We start from the raw sequence: 21,610 nt of genomic DNA on the forward strand, positions 1-21,610 counted from the left end.
TATCATGTATTGTGTATATTGTATATTATTATTAATACATATTATTGTTTACTTATTTAATTCTCCCATTAGCTCAGTAAGAAAGGAGCAATGTTTCCATTACCAGGATAGGAAACAACTGGGTAATCAAGTAACTTACTTGAGGCCATACGTTAGTGGCAGCTGATGAAGCAGTAGTCTTTTTCAAAAACAGTGAGAATCCCAAAGTTCTCACTATAGATCTCCTTCTGTTTCTTAATTGGAAGAGGCATTGTGTCTCTTTCACTTCTGACCGTGTATCGCTTCCCCAAATTCATTTTGGAATTGAAGGACTTCTAGTTTTTACCCAATTGAAATGGAAAGATTTTCTGCCCTGTATCTCCATTTTTGAAAAATGCCTTGTTTTCGCTTGGGTAGCTGGAAGATGGTGTTGGTGTCGTGGGAAGCTGGCACACAGTTCGAGTCCCAGGAAGTGAGAATGAGCTCCATTTAACGGAACTGGAGCCATCGAGTCTCTACGAAGTTTTGATGGTGGCGAGGAGTGCAGCCGGGGAAGGACAGCCTGCCATGCTCACCTTCCGAACCAGCAAAGGTGAGTATAATCTTCCTTAAGAGGAGGGAATTGGCTGTATTGATGTCACTTTTTAATAATTAGTGTCATTTTGGGGTAGCAAAGTTTCTTATATATAAATTTACTAAATAAACCTATTATAGTACCTCTTGGGGCCACATTTAGATGGTTGTATTCTTCTAGTCCATCTAGCATTTCACGGATATTTTTGAGAGTTTATGATAGGTAGGAGAAGGCAATGGCACCCCACTCCAGTACTCTTGCCTGGAAAATCCCATGGACGGAGGAGCCTGGTAGGCTACAGTCCATGGGGTCGTGGAGAGTCGGACACGACTGAGCGACTTCACTTTCACTTTTCACTTTCATGCACTGGAGAAGGAAATGGCAGCCCACTCCAGTATTCTTGCCTGGAGAATCCCAGGGACAGGAGCCTGGTAGGCTGCCGTCTATGGGGTCTCACAGAGTTGGACATGCCCGCCGCGACTTAGCAGCAGCAGCAGCATGATAGGTAAGGCATTAGATCAAGGGACACAGGGAAAACAAGGATAATCAAGACAAAATCCATCCTGATAGAGCTTCTACTTTGCTAAGAAAGGTAAGACATATACATAAATGCCAACTCAAGGCAAAATTTCAGTTCAGCTAGTATTTACTGAATGACTTCTCAGTGCCAGGCAGTAAACAAAATAGATAATACTCATTTGCTGTCATGGAGCTTCCATTCTAGTTGGGAGAAGTATACGCATAAATTATAAGAACATTAGTAGGTGGTGAGTGTTAACAAGAGAAATAAATTAAGGGATGGGTGTAGCATGGGCTTCTTAGGTGGTGCTAGTGGTAAACAATCCACCTGCTAATGCAGAAAACCTAAGAGATGTGGGTTTGATCCCTGGGTTGGGAAGATCCCCTGGAGGAGGAAATGGCAGCCCATTCCAGTATTCTTGCCTGGAGACTCCCATGGACAGAGGAGCCTGGTGGGCTACAGTCCATAGGGTCACAAAGAGTCAGACATGACTGAAACGACTTAGCATGCACGCACATGGGGTAGTAGCAGTTGTCACAGTTTGAATAGGTGGCCAGAGAATTGAGCAGTTGACAGCAGGGCAGAACTTTAAGGAGGTGTGTGGAAACCCATGTGAGTATCTGGGGCTAGAATGTCCCAGTAGAGAGGATAGCACATGGGTGTGCTTGGCATTTCCAAGGAGCACTGAGGGTTCCAAGGAGCACTCCCACAGTGATGGGAGTAAAGTAAGTGGGGAGGGGAGAACACTCAGGGAGATGGATGATCATGAGCACATTGTCCCACCTGCAGGGACACCGACTTCAACCCTGAGTGAACTGGGAGCCTTGGAGGGTTTTGAGCAGAGTTGTGACACTGTCTCTTGTGTGTTTCAATGCTGGCTATAGGGCCTTGCTGACTGTAGGGTAAGGATAGACTGGAGGAGGGCAGAGGAATAGGAGGGACCAGATCTGACATGGTCTAGGCAAGACAAGATGCCAGAGGATAGTCTTCTGTGGGGTAGTTTGTGAGGGTGGTGGTGGTGGTTTAGTCACTCAGTCATGTCCAACTCTTGAGACCCCATGGACTGTAAGCCTGCCAGGCTCCTCTGTCCATGGGATTCTCCAGGCAAGAATACTGGAGTGGGTTGCCATTTCCTTCTCCAGGGGATCTTCCTGACCCAGGAATCAAACCTGGGTCCTCCTGTATTGCAGGCAGATTCTTTACCGACTGAGCTATAAGGGAAGCCCACCCAGTTTGTGAGGGTAGCTTGATTGAAAAGATGCCATTTCCGGGCTTCACTGGTGGCTCAGTGTAAAGAATCCATCTGCCAATGCAAGAGACACGAGTTCAATCCCTGATTGGGAAGATCCCACATGCTTCGGAGCAACGAAACCCATGCAACTGGTGAACCTGTGCTCCAGAGCCCAGTAGTCACAGCTACTGAGGCCTGTGTGCCCTGGAGCCCATGAGCAAGAGAAGACAAGCCACCACAATGAGAAGCCCATACACTGCGGCTAGAGAGTAGCCCTACTCAGCACAACTAGAAAAAAGCCTGCACAGCAACAAAGACCCAGCACTGTCATAAATATATAAATAAAATAAAAAATTTTAAAAGATGCCGTCGCAGGTTGGCCATAAATGAACAAAAAGACTTCCATGAGCAGAGACAGGAATTGGACAGAAGAGTTTTTGGTGTGGCACAGTATTGGAAAGGAGTTCTGATGATTGAAAAGAAATTGTCTTTGGCTTTTGAAAAAGATCCTTTTATTTAATTACTGTGTCTGGCCAGAAAAATGATGAGTATTTCTTATTTGAAATGTATTTTGAGTTATTACCCATAATTAGCCCTTAGTTGTTTATACAGTCTGACCTGCAAATACTGAATAATGAGCATGTATTTCGGTTCTGAAATAATCACTCAATTTCATTTTTTGCCCTTTGAAATTTTAAAACAGCATGACAGCTTTCCCATGAAGAAACTTAACAGAAGCTCTTAAATAAGGAATTTTCTGCGTCAGAATTAAGAAATAAGTACAGTAGAAATAAAAGTGGGTGAATAGTTCGAAAACCTTTATTATAGTCATTTGGCTTTTTCATTTGTGTCATTTTTTATGTGTGTAAATTAAAGCTACCCTGGTGAAGAGAGACACATTTTTATTATAGGTACTAGAAAAAGACAAAGTAACTTTTCAAGTTAATTCCTCATATTAGCTAAGTAATTACAATGTAGGTTTTAAATTTAGACACTGTAACAGATAAGTTCATATATTTATATGCCAGTTGAGTTTCATGAGTCCCTTGGACTGCAAGGAGATCCAACCAGTCCATCCTAAAGGAGATCAGTCCTGGGTGTTCATTGGAAGGACTGATGCTGAAGCTGAAACTCCAGTACTTTGGCCACCTGATGCGAAGTGTTGACTCATTGGAAAAGACCCTGATGCTGGGAGACCCTGGGGGCGGGAGGAGAAGGGGACGACAGAGGATGAGATGGCTGAATGGCATCACCGACTCGATGGGCATGAGTTTGAGTAAACTCCGGGAGTTTGTGATGGACAGGGAGGCCTGGCGTGCTGCAATTCATGGGGTCGCAAAGAGTCGGACACGACTGAGAGACTGAACTGAACTGAGCTGAGTTTCATATTTTCTTACTTATGCATAGAAGCTTATTCATATTACATTATGTTATATTTTACCTTTCTAGAGAAAACAGCATCGTCCAAAAATACCCAGGCCTCCTCTCCACCTGTGGGCATCCCTAAGAGCCCTGTTGTTTCAGAGGCTGCAGACAACTTCGGAGTGGTACTCACAGATTCCTCTAGGCATAGTGGAGGTAAAGAGAAGATTCTTCATTTATTCATTCTGTTTGTTTCCAAATGTAACTGACCTGTTTCAGGTTACTAGGGGGTGGAATGGGAGGGGTAGAGTGGGACAGGATATTTATTATTCAAATTATATCCTACCATATAGCTCTTTTAGGTTTTATTTCAACCATTTTAAAATGTCTTGAATTTGAAATCTTGAGTACCCAGTATCATGATTGATATTCAAAGTAATAAACTCAGACTTCAAATGTTATGATACTAAGTTTTTAGAACTCACAAAAAGGATTTTTCTGTCTCCTGTCTGGCATGGAAACCAAATTTACATTGGAACCCTGAACATCTGACTTGTTTTTTTTAATGATTTGTCAAAATATATCATGGTACCTATAGTATGACTTAGTTTTTTTTATTGAATGATTGCATGTCATTCTCAGCTTTATTGTTATATCATGTTGATCTTACAGTGTTTAGATGTCATAGCAATAAGATTTTTAAGACTTCTTTTTAGTATTTAATCATACACAAATTCTCCCTTTACAACATAACGTGCTTTTTGTGATCTGGGGAAGGCTTAACATTTTATTACTGAGCTCTAAGAATTTTCAAGCTTCTCTTCCCTATTTTTATAGTCTTCCATGAGTTGGTCTCAGACAGAAGCAAGTCATAACATTTGAACGCCTCTGTGGAGTGCCTCTGCGTCTTCAGTATCATGAGCTGCTTTTTCTTGAGTCCTTTCACTTCTGAGATCAGAAGAACAAAAACCTCATGAACTAACACACTGTAGTAAATGCTGGAACAGCAGAGATCAAATAAATCTTGCCCTTGGAGAGGCTTACAGTATAGGAGATGATGCAGACAACTAAACCAATACCAATATAGCAGGGAAGATAGATTAACCAGCAACGATGGTTTTGATTCTACCTTGGAATCAAACATTTCACAAGAGATTTATGTAAATCACTTACTTGATAGGAAGGAGGCCCAGTGGCTGGCGGTAAGAGATGTTCCCTAAGCTAAGCTTCAAAGGCAAGAATGTTATACCTGAATGCAGAAGCAGGAGAAACAGTTCTAGGCAGAGACCTCTCATGCAGAGACAGATGAAGGACATGTTCTATTTCATTTAAAGATTCAGAGATTTTATTTAGTGCTATGGGGAATCATGCTACAGTGGGGAAGAAAAGCAGTTGCCTTGTATGATGTCCTTAAAGATTCAGTCTTTTCCCTAAAAGCTATGAAGAAGCCCAAGGATTTTAGAGATAGGATGGGGGAGTGGCATCAGATGAGGCTTGGAAATACAGACAGTGACAGTGTGGATGGAGAAGGACACAGACAAGAGATGAAGGGAGCTGAATCCTCATTGAATGAGAGTGAGAAATACGGTGACTTGGGCAACTTGAACTGTTTACCAGGATAGGTGATAAGAATTTGTTGCTGAAGGTTATGAATTCTGTCCTGGCAATCATGAGTTTGGTGTTATCCAAGCAGAGATAACCATAAAGAAATGGTTTATTTAATCTTCACAATAACCCTGTGAGGAAGGGAGCATCAGCATATTACAAATCAGGAAACTGGGACTCAAAGGGGTTATGGAACTTGCCTAAGGTCACCCAGAGACTGCTATCCACAGTCAGACAGTTAGACTTCAAGAGCAGTATTCTTTATCTCCTTTCACATGCTGTTTCTTTTGAGTATTGATGGTATTCTTCTCTTTAGGGACTTTCCCCTAATAACGTTCTTTTTCTACTTGGTCTGTGGTATTCTTTATGAGTTTTAACCTCATGTGAATCAACAGAGGAAGTTGTTTTGTTATCTTCGTGTTAAAAGAGAGATTCACTAACTCCTATTCATTCTGTTTCCATTGCTTTCTAACTTGAAAGGAATACAGTAAGTATCATGCCAAGTTGCCTGCTTTGAATGTATTCATCTTTTCATCCATTAAACAATTTGTTTTTAAAATGCCACAAATTTCTTCATACAGGCACCGTATGCAGCATTACTTTGTTATGTGTTTGTATTCAGATTGAAGAGATGTTGAGACAGAGAGGTGTTGGTGGAGGCCAGATCCAGGCTAGACAGAGATGGGGCTTCCTGAGTAATTAATTCATTGAAGTAATGTAACTGTGGGGGCTTCCCTGGTGGCTCAGCAAGAAAGAATCCACCTGCTCATGCAGGAGATATGGGTTTGATCCCTGGGTCGGGAAGATTCCCTGAAGAAGGAAATGGCAACCCACTCCAGTGTCCCTGCCTGGGAAATCCCGCAAACAGAGGAGCCTGGCAGTCCATGGGGCTGCAGAGAGTCAGACGTGAGGTAGCAACTAAAACGACAACAATGTAACTGTGGTCCAGAGCTGGTCCTCCTTGTTCTAGCTCCAGAAACAAGATAGTTAGCGTATTGAAGGGTAGTCGGTCTTCTTGATAACCAGCTCATTCTTAAAAAATTCCCAGGTGATTAATGTAACATGGGATGGCGGTTTACTACTTTCTCACTGTCATATAGACCAGGTTGTTTCTGTCAGCATCCTTGCTTTGTAGGGACCAAGTGGGAAGCCAGTTATAACCACAAGATTGCTTGGCCAGCAGTTAGGGACACGTGTTGGGTACACAGTTTAAATGATGAGCTCACTCCTGAGGTTTCCACCTGCCATGGAATCAAGACCGTCTCATCTGTGGCTGGGACATCCCTCCCCTTGGCCATGCTAACCGAAAGCTGCCAGGTGTTGGCTCTCTGACCCTCCTTTCCTACAGGTTCACATGGATGATCACGTAGATCATGTTTCCTGATAACGCTTGTTTTTATTTGACTGTGAATCTGTCTTCCTTTTTATCAGCATTGATTTTATTGGTTCAGTTGATCTCTACTTACTGTTTGCAGTCTGTTTTCTGGACTAGCATTCCTGTAGCTTTGAAGTGTGTTAAGATACGTACAATAGTAATAGCTACATTGCTGATTATTGACAGGCTATGATCATAAGAGCTAATAAATAGAACAATCTATAGACTGTTGGCTGAATATGTTTTCTATAGCTTGCTTGGATAAAGAAAACCATTTAAATAACACATCATTTTGAAAATTTACTGTTAAAAAAAAAAGAAAATTTACTGTAAATTATTACCACAGTCAGACTTGAAGCACCAAATAATTATTACTCATATTGTTTTAGCATGCCTCAGTGATCATACTCATTAACTTTCAGATTTTCAGAGATACTTATCAAGTTTATAAATTATCTCACTTATCCTGCTACTTTCTCTATTTCATTGCACATTAACTTTTCAGAGGACAGAAAGATAGTCATAATGTTATTAACTCTGGCAAGTATTTCAACTCTGGTGAAGAGCCTTTAATAAAGTGATATTTGGGATTTACCCCTTTTAGTTCATTTGAGTAATTCTTGTCTCTGATGCTGAGGATTATCAAAATGAATGTTTCCATTTTCAGTCCCAGAGGCACCTGACCGGCCTACTATCTCCACTGCGTCAGAGACGTCTGTCTATGTCACATGGATTCCTCGGGCTAATGGGGGCTCTCCAATCACTGCCTTCAAGGTCGAATATAAACGGATGAGGACTAGTGATTGGCTGGTGGCAGCTGAAGACATCCCTCCTTCTAAGCTTTCTGTGGAAGTTCGTAGTTTAGAGCCAGGTAGTTATATTCAGACATTTTGTTTTAGAACATCAATGCTGACTTTAGATGCATATTTGTCTTTTTTTTTTTTTTTTTTTTACCATGCCTGCTGCATGTAGGATATTAATTTCCTGACCAGGGATCCAATCTGTGTCCCCTGCATTGGGAAGTCTTAACCACTGGACCACCAGGGAAATCCCTAAATGCATATTTTAATAATCTTATATTCTTCTAATTGTTAAAGTAATGTGAGCTTATTGTATAAAAATTTGAAAGCAAAGTATAAAAAGAGAATACTTACCCCAAACCCACCCATCTAGAGATAACCATTGTTTATATTATGTTGTATTTCTTTCTAGTCTTTTTTCCTTTCTAATACAAGTTGGGATCATGCCATAAATATTGTCTTGTGACCCCCTTTTCCCATGTTATATCATAATTAACAATTCTTCAGAACTCAGTTTCTAATAACTGGGTATCTATCATGTAAGTATATCATGATTGACTTAACCTAGTCTTTCTTTCTGGGCTTTAGATTATTTCTAACTGCAAATGAATGGAAGTAGGGTTGTGGTGACATCTTTGTGTGTGTGTGTATGTGTATGTATTCTGCTATGAATGAATGTTTTAAGAGGAAAATTGCTTGTTATTTGACTACCATTGATCTGATGATGCATCTTAGTGTGGTTTAACCCACTGCTTTGTTTTATGGATATGAGACAACATTCAACACCTCTTTGTTCTGTTAAGTTTTGTTTTAGCAGCAGGGGAGCTTCTCCAGACACACTCTGTCTTAGTTGCTTAGTCATGTCCGACTCTTTGTGACCCCATGGACTGTAGCCCACCAGGCTGCTTTGTTCATGGGGATTCTCCAGGCTAGAATACTGGAGTGGGTTGCCATGCCCTCCTCCAGGGGATCTTCCCAACCCAGGAATCAAACCCAGGTCTCCTGCATTGCAGGCAGATTCTTTCCCATCTGAGCCACCAGGGAAGCCTATCCAGACCCCCTAATATATGAAACAAACCATAAAAGAGAAAAGCACTAATCACAAATCAACTTTTCTTACTTCTGTTTGTTTGGGTTTCATGACTGTTTTTGTTGATGGACTTTTAAATGTACTTTAGCAGCAAAAACCCGTGTTTGTCTGACAGGTAACAGGAGGAGCTCAGGAATATGTAGGTACAGTTGGGAGAAGGTGGCTGTTTTAAATATGAGCAAAGCTAAGTAACATTTTATAGATAGAAAGGACTGTTTACAGAGGATCAGTGGTTATTTTTGAGCTTTTGTGAAACTTGCTTTAGGGGTCTAATTTATTCTTTAGATTCAGATTTTCAGAAACTCACAATGCGTAGAGTGTTTTTTTAAGTTCTTAATATCTAAGCCAAACAAATACCTTCTGTTGTAGCTTAAATCTGCTCTTTTTTATCCTCTTATTAGAGGGAGCAGAGTGACATCTGTGATCAGCCACACAGTGCCTCTTCATAGCTGTATTCCCTGTGTTAAACTTCGCTTCAATTGTTTCTTTCAAAGTGAAAAAAACCTATTGGGTTGGCCGTAAAGTTCGTTTGGATTTTTCCTATGTTCTTACGGAAAAACGCAAACAAATATTCTTGCCAACCCAATAGTTTCAGCAACCCATTCCAGTATTCTTGCCTGGGAAATCCCATGGACAGAGAAGCCTGGCAGGCTATAGTCCATGGGGCTGCAAAGACTGGGACACGACTTAGTGACTAAACACCACCACCGTCACCACCAGCTAGTCCTGTATTTGATGGTTATGACTTTAGAACAGGATGTTGAAAGAGAAATGTGCTCTTTCCTCTTCTCTCCTTGCTTCCTTCCATGAGGAACAGCATCTGTCTCTCCCAGGGACCCCCAGTAAGGTATTGGAATCTTGAACACACACAATGATTGCATGCAGTACCAGTGGAGTTGGCAAGTGGGTTGAAATCTATTCACCATCTAGGCTTTAGAGCATGTCGTTGTTATTGCAGAGAGATGCTTAGTACGATTGTTGTATTTTGAATATTGTCCCTCAAATTCTGTTTATGTTCCCCTCCCTCAAAAGGTTCAACATACAAATTTAGGGTCATTGCTATCAACCATTATGGTGAGAGTTTTCGGAGTTCAGCTTCTCGTCCATATCAGGTGGCTGGGTTCCCCAATCGCTTTTCTAACCGTCCAATAACTGGACCTCACATCGCATACACAGAAGCTGTCAGTGATACTCAGATCATGCTAAAGTGGACGGTAAGTAAAACATCTTCTCTAATGACAAAAGTTTCTGATGTGGCCATGTTAATTTAATATCGGGACATGACACTATGAATGGGAAATTTTTGAACTTTTAAGTAAGAGGAAATTGAGGGGCACAAATTTGTGTATAAGAGGGGCAGGTTTGGGTTTTTTTTTTTTACTTTTTATTTTATGATGGAGTATTAACTGATTGGGGCTTCCCAAGGTGGCGCTCCAGTGGCAAAGAGCCCGCCTGCCAAAGCAGGAGACATAAGAGATATGAGTTCAATCCCTGGGTTGGGAAAATCCCCTGGAGGAGGGCATGGCAACCCACTCCAGTATTCTTGCCTGGAGAATCCCATGGCCAGAGGAGCCTGGTGGGTTACAGTCCATGGGGTTGAACAGGGTCAGACACAACTGAACTGAGGCGACTTAGCACACACACACTCCTAGCTGATCAACAGTGTGATGGTTTCAGATGCACAGCAGAGGGACTCAGCCATACATACACATATATCCCTTCTTCCCCCAGATTCCCCTCCCATCCAGGCTCAGGGGCAGAGCTTTAATAAAATGATTGTCTCTTCAGCTCTCATCCAAGTATTAACATAATCACCATTTCGTGTTTTATTGCTTTTGAGCCCAATGTACTTTTTTGTCTTTGAGCCAAGTGAGACATATTGCTTTATTTTTGTTTAGCCCTGCAGTAAGCTAAAATGCTCTCAATACCTTTGAATACCTTTAAATTAAATTTTAAATGGCTATCAAGGATGTCTATAAAATGAAGCTCAAAAAATATTGCCACACAGATAAATAAATCTTAATGGATGTAAAAGTTACATTATTTTTGTCTTTGACAAGTCTTTGCTTCTCTTTTCTAGTACATTCCATCGAGTAACAATAACACTCCCATCCAAGGATTTTATATCTATTACCGGCCAACAGATAGTGATAATGACAGTGATTACAAGAGGGATATTGTAGAAGGTAAGTGCTGTGGACAAGCTAGAGTCTTAATAAGGGAGTTTTGGAAGGAGAGGGTTTATGAATATTATGAAAAACATCCCAGGGTAAAATAGAATAAAAAATGAACTGACATATATACTATTACTTTGAATTTTTTCCAAAGAGAGTTAATTTGTCCAGTTTAATACAGTGGACCCTTGAAGAGTGAGGGGTTGGTGGCTCAGTCTGTAAAGAATCTGCCTGCAGTGCAGGAGCTGCAGGAGACTCATGTTTGATCCCCGGGTCAGGAGGATCCCCTGGAAGAAGGCATGGCAGCCCACTCCAGTATTCTTGCCTGGAAAATCCTATGGACAGAGGAGCCTGGCAGGCTACAGTCCATAGGATCACAAAGAGTCAGGCACGACTGAAGAGATTTTGCACGTATGAATCCTAGTTCGGTTTTGCATATGTGTGTGTATATGAAATTATTTGCTTAACATTTGCTTCTCCCACTAAATGTTAATCTCCTCATGGCAGAGGACCTTCTTTCTCACGGCTGTATCCCAAGCCCTACACTGTTGAGTTGTTTGATATTTATTGAGTGAATGAATGGGTGAATGCTCAGAGTCCAGAAAAGAACAGTGGCGTGTCTAGGGTGATCAGGTTGGGAAAAAGACATCTATTGTAGCCAGCAGCAGAACAGCTGTCTTCAAGTTGTGTTGTTTTTTTTTTTAATTTATTACTTTGGCTCCTCTGGGTCTTCGTTGCTGTGCTGGGGCTTTCTCCAGTTGCAGGGAGCTGGGGCTACTCTTTAGTCGCGCGGTGCGGGCTTCTCGTGGTGGCTTCTCCCCTCGCAGAGCACGGGCTCCAGGTGCTTGTGAGCTTAGTAGTTGTGGTACCTGTGCTTAGTTGCTTCACAGCGTGTGGCATCTTCTCGGGTGAGGGATCAATCCCGTGTCTACTGCATCGGCAGGCAGATTCCTAACCATTATACCACCGGGAAAGTCCTGTCTTCAAGTATTTAAGTACTAGGATGTGGAAGGAGGTACTCAGTCTGTTGGGGGAGGGCAGCTAGAAGGAAATCGTGTGAGGACGAACCCTTTCATGCCATATTTCTAACATGGGTTCCCGCACAAAATAATAAACTCCCTAATTTGGGAGGTGTTCAGTAGAAGCTGGGTACCTGTTTCTCAGTGGTATCTTGGAACAGAGTCTTGCTTTAGGAGGAAGACTTCTTCCTAGGTCTTTTTTCACTCTAAGATTCTTTTTTTTTGAAGTATTAATCTCCTAATGAACCGTCTCAAAAAATTTTCCCAAGCCAAGGTGACTTTCCTCTGACTTATCAACATCAAATAGTTTTTTGTTATAAGTAATCTTATAATAAATTATTTTAATAGGTGCCATCATGTTTCTTTAAATATTGTGGTTTACTTTTTGTTGTTTATCCAGTGGAATTACTTTTGTGATGTGATGAAAAATTTGTTAACTAAATTTTAGTACCTGGTACAGAGTAGGTGCTCCCTAAATATTTTTTGAATGCAAGAGTGATTGTTTCTCTTTTCTTAATCCGGAAAAATAGGAAAGAAATGAGTTCCCCAAACCCGCCTTCTTCATAAAGATTTGGGGGAGTGTGGAAAAATCATTGTTAGTGGCAAAAAAGATTCAGTGAAGTCAGGATGGTAGCTTCCTGGAGGGAGCAGTGGCTGGAGGGAGCGTGAGGGGGGCCAGGAACACTTGCTTCACCTGGGTGCTGGTCCCCCGACTGTGCTGTGTGTGTGAACATTCATCTCTACAGTGATGGATCCTTTTTCATATGCATGTTCATGAAAGGAAACAGGATTGTTAGTGACCGATCTACACTGTAGTCCTGGCTCAGTCTTCATTTTAGTTGTGTCTGGGTTAGGCAGGTGGAGCTGTCCGGTTTTTAGTTTTAAAATCTTTTGAGAGAGGTTACACTTTTATTAGAAGGTCATTCTAAACAAGGCAAATATAAATGAAACAAACATCCCTCTCTGTCTCCGTCAATATCACTCTCTCCCCTCCGCTTCCCGGTTCAACTCTAGAAATGCGCCGAGAAACACTTTCTGTACTCTCTAGCTAAATCTTTGAACGTTTACAGACTTGAGTGCGCCTGTGGAGTGTGGAGCTGGGAAATTCCTCTAAAGGAGCTTTTGTTTCTATTACCAGCATCTGTACATGCGAGCTTTGCCTTGTGGTTCACAGAGAACTTGTTTATGAACGTAATAGAGCAGTTAGCTGTTTAAGTGGGCTTCACTGTGGTGTGTAATTTGCTTATTCCTTATTTTCAGGTTTATGCACTTGAAATTCTTTTTGTGGCAGTTGGAAACTATTGGCTTGCTCTCCAGAGCCGAGAAACAGAAGTATTTATCCTTTATATATAAAGTTTTCTTTAAAGTTTTAGATTACTTATGTCTATCAACTCAAAATGGTTTAAGCTTTGAAATGCAATTACGTTGTTAAAGAATACAGTAAGAGAAGAGCAGTTATACTGGTACCCTTCCTTTTGAATTAAGTTCCACGTTTAGATAAGCTATAAATGTTTTGAACATACCAGTGTTTTTGTGATGATTATTTTAATCTTGTAAATTAAATTGAGTTCCAAGTAAATCAGAGTACGTCATCCTGATCTTTAAGCCTGTGCTTTCATTTTTTTACTTTTTCTAAAACATTCTTGGTGAAAAAAACTGCCTGCTGAGCAAACAGCATGCTGGTTGGTTGATTATAAAGCTAATAATACACTTAGGTGTCTTATTTGTCAATGACCTGTAAAACCTTTCTGGTGATATTTCCTATAATCAGAATAATTCCAATAACGATGGGATATTATTCTAATAAGATATGTATTAGTTCATTTTCTCTTACTAGTGACTTATCAGAAGCTTAGTTTAATGCCATTTTTACTAGTGCTATGAAAGGGAAACTTCAAATCTAGTGTCATAATTATTCAAGTGAATGTTGATAAGTGAGTGGGGGGCTGGGCCAGGAAAGACCTAAAGATAGAGAAAAAAGTAGAAGTCTTTTAGCAAAGTTTTTGGAATTTAAAAATGGATCTGTTCCTATCTCAAGTAGATTTTGAGTCAAGTTTCTTTTAGGATCCTCTTTACACTTATAAATGGGGCCTAGAATTCCCCACTTGTGAGTTTTTCATAGTCCTTCGATCCTAAAATAAGCAGATTCTCTTCCTTATAAAATATGGGACTTGTAAAATATGAATGAGGGGCTTTGTGTTGGTGGCCTGGAAAGGGGTATGCTTCCGGGTTGGGATGTTTTTGTCTGTGTTGAATCAGGAAGAATCCCAGAGCCATTGGTTCTGTCAGCCAAGTCGATTTGACTTGTGTGCATAGTTTTGTTTCATTTATTTTTTTTCTTCTCTCCCTTTAATTGACTCTTAAATCAGTTGGTGGTATAGTTGAGTTTCTAAGAAACAGTGAAAACAGTTTGAAGAGGTATTTTCTAAGAAGGATTAAAGGTGCTTGAAGAGTTCATTGAGTCTGGCAGACGTGTCCCTGTTTATTAAAGTTTGTCACAGGTCCACGGAAGTAAAAACAGAGAGTGATTTATAATGAAGTTGCTCAGTTTAGAAGTGTTTCTAAATGAAATGCTGGCTGTGTGCCACAGATCACAGCCTCATTCTTTGCTTGTGTGGTTTGGAGACCCGGATTCGAAAGGAAAGAAATGATGGGAGCAGTAGCCAAGAGCTTCCCATAGTAGACTTTGCTTTTTGAGCATTCATTTATATGTTGGAGGACTTCCCTGATGGCTCAGGGGTAAAGAATCTGCCTGCAATGCAGGAGACACAGAGACACAGGTTCCATGCCTGGGTCAGAAAGATCCCCTGAAGAAAGAAATGACAACCCATTCTAGTATTCTTGCTAGGAGAATTCCATGGACCCAGGAGCCTGGCAGGCTACAGTCCATGGGGTTGCAAAAAGTCAGACACGACTGAGTACACACAGACAAACACACATGCACACACTGTGTCTCATTAGAGTGGAACTGAGAGTTTTGCTGAGGTCTGTCTTGTAATGGTCACTTGTTCTGGGAAAGACATTGTTTTCTGACTTTGTACATGGCATTGCTTTCTGGTGGATGAACAGAGTGGGTTGACTTGCTCACTGAAGTATGGGATCAAAGGACTTTAGGGTTTTCTTTTAACTTATGCATAAAATGAATATGTATTTTATGGAAGACTTAGTACTAATTACTTGTAATGAAACGAAGTCTGAATCCCCACAGACAGGTTTAGCTTTAATTCAGTTTCTCTCTTCTCTTTACCATTTCTTTTCATACCATGCAATAGAAATGCTATTCATCTGTCGTGTACTGCTAAAAGTATAAGGACATTTTTATTGCTTAAACTGACTGTATGGTGATAGCTCCTGCTCCAACTTCATTTTGAAATTACTAAATAATTTTATTGACTCTGTTGTTTAGGTTGTGGGGTACTTAAAGCTTATCTTCTATTTTTCCTTTCTAGGTTCAAAGCAGTGGCACATGATCGGCCACCTGCAACCAGAAACCTCCTATGATATTAAAATGCAATGCTTCAATGAAGGAGGAGAGAGCGAGTTCAGTAACGTGATGATCTGTGAAACGAAAGGTAGGGGAGGGGTGAGAATTAGTGGTTTTTCCCTGGACAGAGCTAGGATTCTGAACTCTGGATTCCTTCTGACTGTCGACGTGTTTCCAAAGATACTTTGGACTGTTTTCTGGGTACATCCATTTAGACTGTCTCAACAGTCTAGCCTTATGTCAGCTAGAGCAGCGGTCCCCAACTTCATTGGCACCAGGCGCTGGTTTTATGGAAGACAGTTTCCCACGGACCAGGGAGGTGGGCAGGTGGTTTGGAATGATTGAAGTGCATTACATCTATTGTGCACTTTATTTCTATTATTATTACATCAGCTCCACCTCAGATCATCAGGCATTAGATCCTGGAGGTTGAGGACCCCTGGGCTAGAAAACTTGCCTTAAAAGTAGTTTAGATAAGTATTCATTGTAAGTTTCTGCATGCCTCTGGGTAGGTCACTTCCCTTTTTATTTTTTTGGTCCTCCGTGAAGGAATAGAAATATTTGCTGACTAATTTCTGAGATTGCTGAGAGAATTAGAATGCTTTCCCAAAAAAGTTAAAGAGAGGTCGCTACCTATGTTTAAAGTGGTTTTTGAATGACAAATATGTGTACTACCTACTTGCTCAGTTAAGTGTAGTAGTTAAGTTCAGAATTAGTCGATAATTCTAAAGTAAGATTTCAACTTCAAGACATAGATTAGCTGTAACATACTACAATTCTTGAAAACAGAAGATACCACACTTGAGTAACAGAAGCACCCAAAGTGGAAACTGAGGCTCAGAAAGGTTGAATTCATATGCCAAGACTCAGCTTCATCATTTAATTTTGAATCATGTGTCTTTCTGCTTCAAAACCCACATGTTAAATTCACATTTAAACGTTTATACACACAGACCTGTAGACTAACCTTGAATTTCATTTGCTTAGCATATATTTGAGTACCTTTTTGTACTGGACACTGTAAGTATTAATGAACATTTCTTACTTGCCTCCAGATGCTGTGAAACTCAGAACAGAATTACATAAAAATGAAATTTCTTGTCTCTGCTCCCAAGATGTTGCAGGAAGGGGGACCCCTTCCAGGGCCCGAAACTGGGCTCTTGTCTAACACTCGGAAATGAATTGTCCGAGGAGACACATGCTGACAAAGCAAGAGATTTTATTGGGAAAGGGCACCCGGGTGGAGAGCAGTAGGTAAGGGAACCCAGGAGAACTGCTCTGCCGCGTGGCTCGCAGTCTTGGGTTTTATGGTGATGGGATTAGTTTCCGGGTGGTCTTTGGCCAATCATTCTAATTCAGAGTCTTTCCTGGTGGCGCACGCATCGCTCAGCCAAGATGGATGCTAGCAGGAGGGATTCTGGGAAGTGGACGGACAGGTAGTGTCTCCTCTCGATCTTTCCCGCACTCTTCCGATCTTTCCCCAACTCTTCCGGCTGGTGGTGGCCTATTAGTTCCGTATTCCTTATCAGGATCTCCTGCCATAAAACAACTCATGCAAATGGTTACTATGGTGCCTGGCCAGGGTGAGCGGTTTCAATCAGTGTGCTTCCCCTAACAAAGACATTTAAGAATCTAGCCAGGCAGAACATAAAACACAGACAACAATGTAGTAACTGTATTGTTTTTAATAGTCTTATAGTATGCATTGTTAATTGACTTTGCTGGGGAATCAAAGGTTCCAGCTATAGGTTTTCAAATCAGAGAAAAACAAAACCCGTCTTTAAAATGTTAATTGGAACTTCCCTGGTGGTCCAGAGTTTAAGACTGCCTTACAGTGCAGGGGGTACAGGTTTGATCCCTGGTCAGGGAGCTAACATCCCACATGCCTCGTGGCCAAAAAAACTGAAGCAATATAAAACAGAAGCAATATTGTAATAAATTCAATAAGGACTTTAAAAAATGGTTCACATAAAAAACCCCGAAAAATCTAAAAAAATAAAATTTTAACTGTTCACGCTGAATGACTTTCTAAAATGTATTACACAATCCCCAGCCTGTTTAAGTAGAACGTTGAATGCATGAGTTCACCTTTTTAAAGAAATGACTCAGGGTTCTTATTGTGAACAGCGTTTATCTTATCTTAATAATTCAGTACAGTTTTCTCGGGAATGACACAGTGTTGGAGGCCAGCCACTTCCCCTCACTGTTAAAGATTGTGGACCAGCATGATTTTTGTTTAGTTCTCTGCTTTCTCTTTTTGTTTTGGCGCTTACCTTGCTCATGTCATGCTCCTGGCTCTCTCTTCTTATTCACATCCATGGGACCGTCTCACCCAGTGCAAAAGTTTTTAAGTTCAGCGAGAGGTTGGCAACTGTTCATCAAGCTTGGTGGAATTATGAATAAGTTCAGGGTAAATGAAGAGTGAATAAACCTGAAGGACTTCCCTATGAGTAATTGTGGTCTTTCATGTACAATCTGTAACATCCATTTTGCCTCAGAAACTTGTTTGTTGTCTTAGGAATTGGCAGGGACCTTAGAATTGTATAATCCAACACACCACCCAAAGTAGAAATTTCCTTTAGAGTCTTTGCCAGGTATTCTTCTAGCTTTCAATGATGCAGAGCTCTTTCCTTTGAAAGGCAGCCTCTCCTTGACTGATTTCCAGCCCTGTCCTATAGAGTTGAAGTTGCTAGAAAATGGAACCCCAATATAATATTAGTTGAAGTAGGTTGTTTTTTTTTAAAAGATCACTCTGCTCCTGTAAGTAGTTAGGAACCATAACAAGAAATGTAGAATAATAACTAATGACAGTAACAAAATTGATTGAACACTACCACATGCCAGGCTTAAGCGGAGGGCTTTTTTACATGGATTAATTCATTTATTCTTTTATGGTTTTATTTATGTATTCTAATTTTTTAAGAAGTTTTGGCTGCTCTGGGTCTTCCTTGTGGCGGGGAGTCTTTCTCTAGTTGTGGTGCGCGAGGGCGTCTCTTGTGACACATGTGCTTCCCAGTGTGGTGCAGGGACGTCTCTTTCTGTTGTGGTACACAGGCTCTGGAGTACATGGGCTCAGTAGTTGTGGCGCGTGGGCGCGCTAGTTGTGCCATAGACCCTACAGCATGTGGACTTCTCTCGTTGCGTCTCGAGGGCTCTCTCTAGTTGTGGCCTGCAGGCTTAGTTGCGCCATGGCATGTAGGATCTTAGTTCTCAGTTGTTTCGTTGCTGAGTTGTGTCCAACTCTTTGTGACCCCACGGACGGCAGCATGCCAGGCTTCCCAGGCCTCCGCTATCTCCCAGTGTTTGCTCAGATTCATATCCATTGAGTCGGTGATGCCATCCAACCATCTCATCCTCTGTCACCCCCTTCTCCACCCGCCCTCAATCTTTCCCAGCAGCAGGATCTTTTCCAATGAGTTGGCTCTTTGCATCAGGTGGCTGAAGTATCGGAGCTTCAGCATCAGTCCTTCCAGTGAATATTCAGGGTTGATATCCTTTAGGATTGACTGGTTTGATCTCCTTGTTGTCCAAGGGACTCTCAAGAGTTCTCCAGCACTGCAATTTCAAAGCATCAGTTCTTTGGCGCTCAGCCTTTTTTATGGTCCAGCTCTCACCAGAGACCAAACCCATGTTGTCTAATTGGAAATTAGATTCTTAACCAATGGGCCACCAGGGAAGTCCCCTCATTTACTCTTCATTACAACCTTATGATGGAGCTGTTATTATTATGTCTGTTTTCCACATGCAGAAACTGGTTCATGGAAGTTCAAGTCATATGGCTAAAGGGTACATGGTGGATTAGAATAGAAACCTGGACAGTCTGGTTCTAGAGACCGGGCCATCAACCACTATGCTGTCTGCTGCTTCTCTATAACATGTAGCGCATTAAGAGCATGTTATCTGGGGACAGAGAAAGTGGGGTTTATTGTTATTAGCTTTTGCTCTTGCCATTATCCAGAATACCAGTGAATTAGGTAAAAGTACTGTGTTTACATGGACCTCAAGAGTTCTTGGTTTTCGAATGTTTAGTATTATGTGTGAAGTCTTTGGAGTTGTATATAATTGTTCTAGTAGTCCAAAGTCTTGTCTTTTAATATGATTTACAGGCAAAAGGCATAAAATATGTAATCGTGAGTCTCATTCAGCTCAAAGTGTGTCAGACAGAAAGGAGTTTTTGTCCCATCTGTAGGTTACCATATTTTTATTTCAACTCTTTGGGAGTCTTCTGCCAGTACAATTGAGCAGATCATCATATAGCAGTTTGGGTTAGACCAAGTGCATCTGTGTCTCTGACCTGATGATTTCTCTAGAATTTGTGGCCTAAAACCTTAGCACATTAGACTTTTAAACTTTGGAGCCCTCTTTGTGACTCATTGGTGGTCAGATCATCTCAGTCACAAGTGTAAACAGACTGGCTTGCGTTCCTAACCAGACCTCCTCCAGAGAGTAAACCGTTTCATAGAGACTGTCTTCACTCTGACATCATATTTTCCTTTCTGTTTTTCAACTAGTGAAACGGGTCCCTGGAGCTTCTGAGTATCCCATCAAAGACTTGAGCACCCCTCCAAATTCCTCGGGGAGTGGCGGGAACGTGGGCCCTGCCGCCAGCCCCACCAGAAGCAGCGACATGCTGTACCTGATCGTCGGCTGTGTGCTGGGGGTGATGGTGCTCATTCTCATGGCTTTCATTGCCATGTGCCTGTGGAAGAACCGCCAGCAGAACACCATACAGAGTAAGTCATTCATCAGCGTCTCCTGCTCTTTTTTCTAAAGATGGGTAGAAAAATATTGTCAGAATAAATATTTTTTTCTAACACATTTGTGCATGAGTGTTGTGGGATAGAACACATCAGATGCTCTTCATTCAGTGGAGATGACTTTAAGATGGTGCTAGCTGTCAGCCAAAATAAGTGGAGCATCAAATTAAATTGCCCCGGAGAAATAAACAGCAAAGGCCAAACTAAGCAGGTCTCTAAGTAAATAGCTGACTCAGTGCTGGGAAACTCTGGTGGTGTTGGACCACCAAAGAGGCTGAGGACTCGGAGCATGGAGCTTTGGAATTGCTGCAGGAACCCCTCCATACTGCTCCAGATCTTGTCAACAAGGAATGAAAAAGGCATGATGGAAAGGAAGCTAGTGAAGACTGTTCTAAGTTACTGTCCTGGGATGACACAGATGAAGACGCCATGCTCCTGATTCGGTACTTCATGTACCAAAACAGCTCCAGAGTGGTGTCCCACCCCCAGAGACGGGTCCAGGAGCCCTGGAGCTGTCAGTGATGGCGCTGCAGTGAAACGTGTAACCTAGAACCCTCTTCCCTTTTCTTTCCTCTTTTTTCATCCCCTCACCTGCTTACCGTTCCTCTTCCCCCAGCTATTATAAAAGAGGACAGTCAGATCAATCAGAGGCTTTAGTCTCTGCTAGGAGGAAGTATTTCAGTTTCCTCTTTGGCCCCAGAGTAAAGAGATGAAACAAAAGCAAAGACCCCAGCAGTGATTAGCGCTCAGCAGCTCTCAGCTGGTTCCTGCCTATGGCCCCTTTTTAGTGAACAGCTCAGGGGGGAAAAGTGATTTATTTTCATCACCTTGTTGCCTTCCAGGAGATAGGCAGGGTGAGAACTGGTGGAGATGGTGATGGTGGTGCCAGGCTAGAAGAGCTGGCCATCTTTTGGGTCTTTTTCTAAATGGTTCTGGTGTCATTGACTTTGATTGTGTGAGAGTGCGCTAAATCACTAAGAGCACTGATCTGCTTGTCTGAGCAAGATTAATCTGGCTAAAGTTGCTTTTCTCTGTGACTTGAAAATATGCTGAAAGATGGGAAATGGTAATGTTCATTGATGGAAACATTCATTCAGTCATTCATTCACAAGATAGTCATTGTGGCTCTCACCTGTGTGCCCCACACTGTGGTGGACAGAGCAGGTATCATGCCCTCTTCATCCCGTTTAGTGGAGAAGAGAAGCATGGGCAGTAACACACCTGTGCTGCTAACACACCTGTCACTGGAGGAGGGACAGCTACCCCGGTCTTGGCACTCTCCTCCAGTACCTTTGAAGAGCTGATCAAAACTCTGACAACGAATCCTGTGCAGTTTAGATAATATATATTCTAAAGAACATTTCACGTTTTCTAAATACATCTGGTAGGTGTGCTTCTGGAAGTCAGATATTTGAGGCAGCTATGGAAATACTTTTAATGTAAGGAAAGGGAATAATTAGCCTTTCATGCCCCACAATTTCCAACTTGGCTGTAATAACCAAGGACCAGTATGAATAGTGAATGCTTCCCCAATCCCATCCTTTTACTTAAGTGGTGTTTATTGCTTTTTGAAATACTCTACCTAAAGTTAGCCTTTTGCTGGCGTTTTATACAATTTCTTTCGGCACTTTGAAGCATCG

At 41.6% G+C, this 21,610-nt stretch overlaps 1 protein-coding gene across 2 annotated transcripts in view; it reads left to right on the forward strand.

The window, feature by feature from the left end:
• The window catches only part of CDON (cell adhesion associated, oncogene regulated), a 98,270-nt gene that overhangs the window by 52,241 nt on the left and 24,419 nt on the right, over nt 1-21,610 (forward strand). For both annotated transcript variants that reach the window (XM_061167005.1, XM_061167013.1), the window contains 7 exons: nt 397-571; nt 3,754-3,882; nt 7,314-7,517; nt 9,569-9,750; nt 10,617-10,722; nt 15,179-15,301; nt 19,725-19,946. In XM_061167005.1, coding sequence (XP_061022988.1) covers nt 397-571; nt 3,754-3,882; nt 7,314-7,517; nt 9,569-9,750; nt 10,617-10,722; nt 15,179-15,301; nt 19,725-19,946 — 1,141 coding nt within the window. The remainder of the gene's footprint in view (nt 1-396; nt 572-3,753; nt 3,883-7,313; nt 7,518-9,568; nt 9,751-10,616; nt 10,723-15,178; nt 15,302-19,724; nt 19,947-21,610) is intronic.

Source organism: Dama dama, chromosome 2 (assembly GCF_033118175.1).
Source record: "Dama dama isolate Ldn47 chromosome 2, ASM3311817v1, whole genome shotgun sequence".
In the NCBI taxonomy this organism is placed as follows: Eukaryota; Metazoa; Chordata; class Mammalia; order Artiodactyla; family Cervidae; genus Dama; species Dama dama.